This window comes from Nicotiana attenuata, chromosome 6, assembly GCF_001879085.1.
Source record: "Nicotiana attenuata strain UT chromosome 6, NIATTr2, whole genome shotgun sequence".
In the NCBI taxonomy this organism is placed as follows: Eukaryota; Viridiplantae; Streptophyta; class Magnoliopsida; order Solanales; family Solanaceae; genus Nicotiana; species Nicotiana attenuata.
In genome coordinates, this window is record NC_031994.1 from 30,279,020 (window position 1) to 30,280,328 (window position 1,309).

Below are 1,309 nucleotides of genomic sequence, written 5' to 3' on the forward strand. Positions count from 1 at the left end.
ATATATATATATATATATATATATATATATATATATATATATATATATATATATATATATATATATATATATATATATATTCTGATCCAGAGTGACTTATATTCGACTAAAAATCTATGGTCTGAGGACAAAACCAGTTATTACTAAGGGGTCGTTTGGCTGGAAAATAAGTTATCCCTGATTAATTATCCGAGGATTAGTTATCCCACCCTCTCATAGGGATAAAAAAATACTACAATCCCGGGATAACTAATCCCAGGATTACTTATACCACGATTTTATTCCAACCAAATATGGGATAAACTCAATTCAAATTTAATCCCATGATTAAATGTCCTTTATCCCTCAAATGTTCCTATGGAGCTAGGACTCCAAATTTCTTCCACCTTATTGAAGCATTTGCACGTTCTGCATTTCTAGAGTTCTTGTAAAGAAAATGGACGTGGGATCTACTCAACTTCAAAAGTAGCTAGATTATCAGGTGAGAATTGTTCATGACCATATGAGAAAACAACAATACCGCTCTCAATCAATATGGGACAACTAATACCTCTAAACGTATAGACCTGACCGGTGGAGCGTAGGCAATACAACATAGGGGCACCCTAATTTTAGGTAAACGAAGAACATGGATGAGTTTGAATCTGATACAACGGAAAGAGAATCGACCTTGAGCGTAACTCAAGCTCAAAAGATAAATGATTGTCCCACGACCATCTAACGAGACATCAGTGCATTCCCTCAACCAAAGTACACTTAAAAGTTCTACGATCTACTTGCTAGACCCGCACTCGAGTCATCTATAGTACTACTGATCACTGATGAATTACTACAAGAAGAGGATGGAGAAAACAATTGGTAAGCCGCTGTTACTGACAAGGACATAGCATCGTTCCATGTTTTCCTTTGAGGAGAAGGCAAATTCCTACTGCGAGTACAGGTATTATTTGAGCATGCTTCCTTCTTCTTGTGCGATGCACAGCTGCAGTATCTGTGATAAGGTCTCCTCTCAATATCCATGTCAAACAATGACAAAATTCCATGCATGACACACTGAAACATCAACATTTTAGCTACTCCAGTAGCCATTATCTTCGTCCTCTTCTCTTCCTTGCTTTAGAATATATGTATCTAAATATAGGGTAATCTAATGCTGAAATGTTACTTGTGTATACGTAAGTCATGTAATTGTGCTGAATTTTTTTTAAGGGTTTATATAAAGTTGCAAATCATCGATTAATAAGTCCAATATACCCTATGGGTGTTGTTAGAAACTATATATTAAGGAAAATTGTTTACTGCACGCTTC

The 1,309-nt window shown here is 35.6% G+C and overlaps 1 protein-coding gene across 1 annotated transcript; it reads right to left on the bottom strand.

Moving 5' to 3' along the window:
- On the bottom strand, positions 766-1,089 carry LOC109227744. Its single transcript, XM_019392939.1, has one exon. The coding sequence runs from the start codon at positions 1,087-1,089 to the stop codon at positions 766-768; it is 324 nt and encodes a 107-aa protein (XP_019248484.1).

Coding starts and splice junctions, on each gene's coding strand:
- LOC109227744 (XM_019392939.1), bottom strand. CDS start 1,089: ATGGCTACTGGAGTAGCTAAAATGTTGATGTTTCAGTGTGTCATGCAT.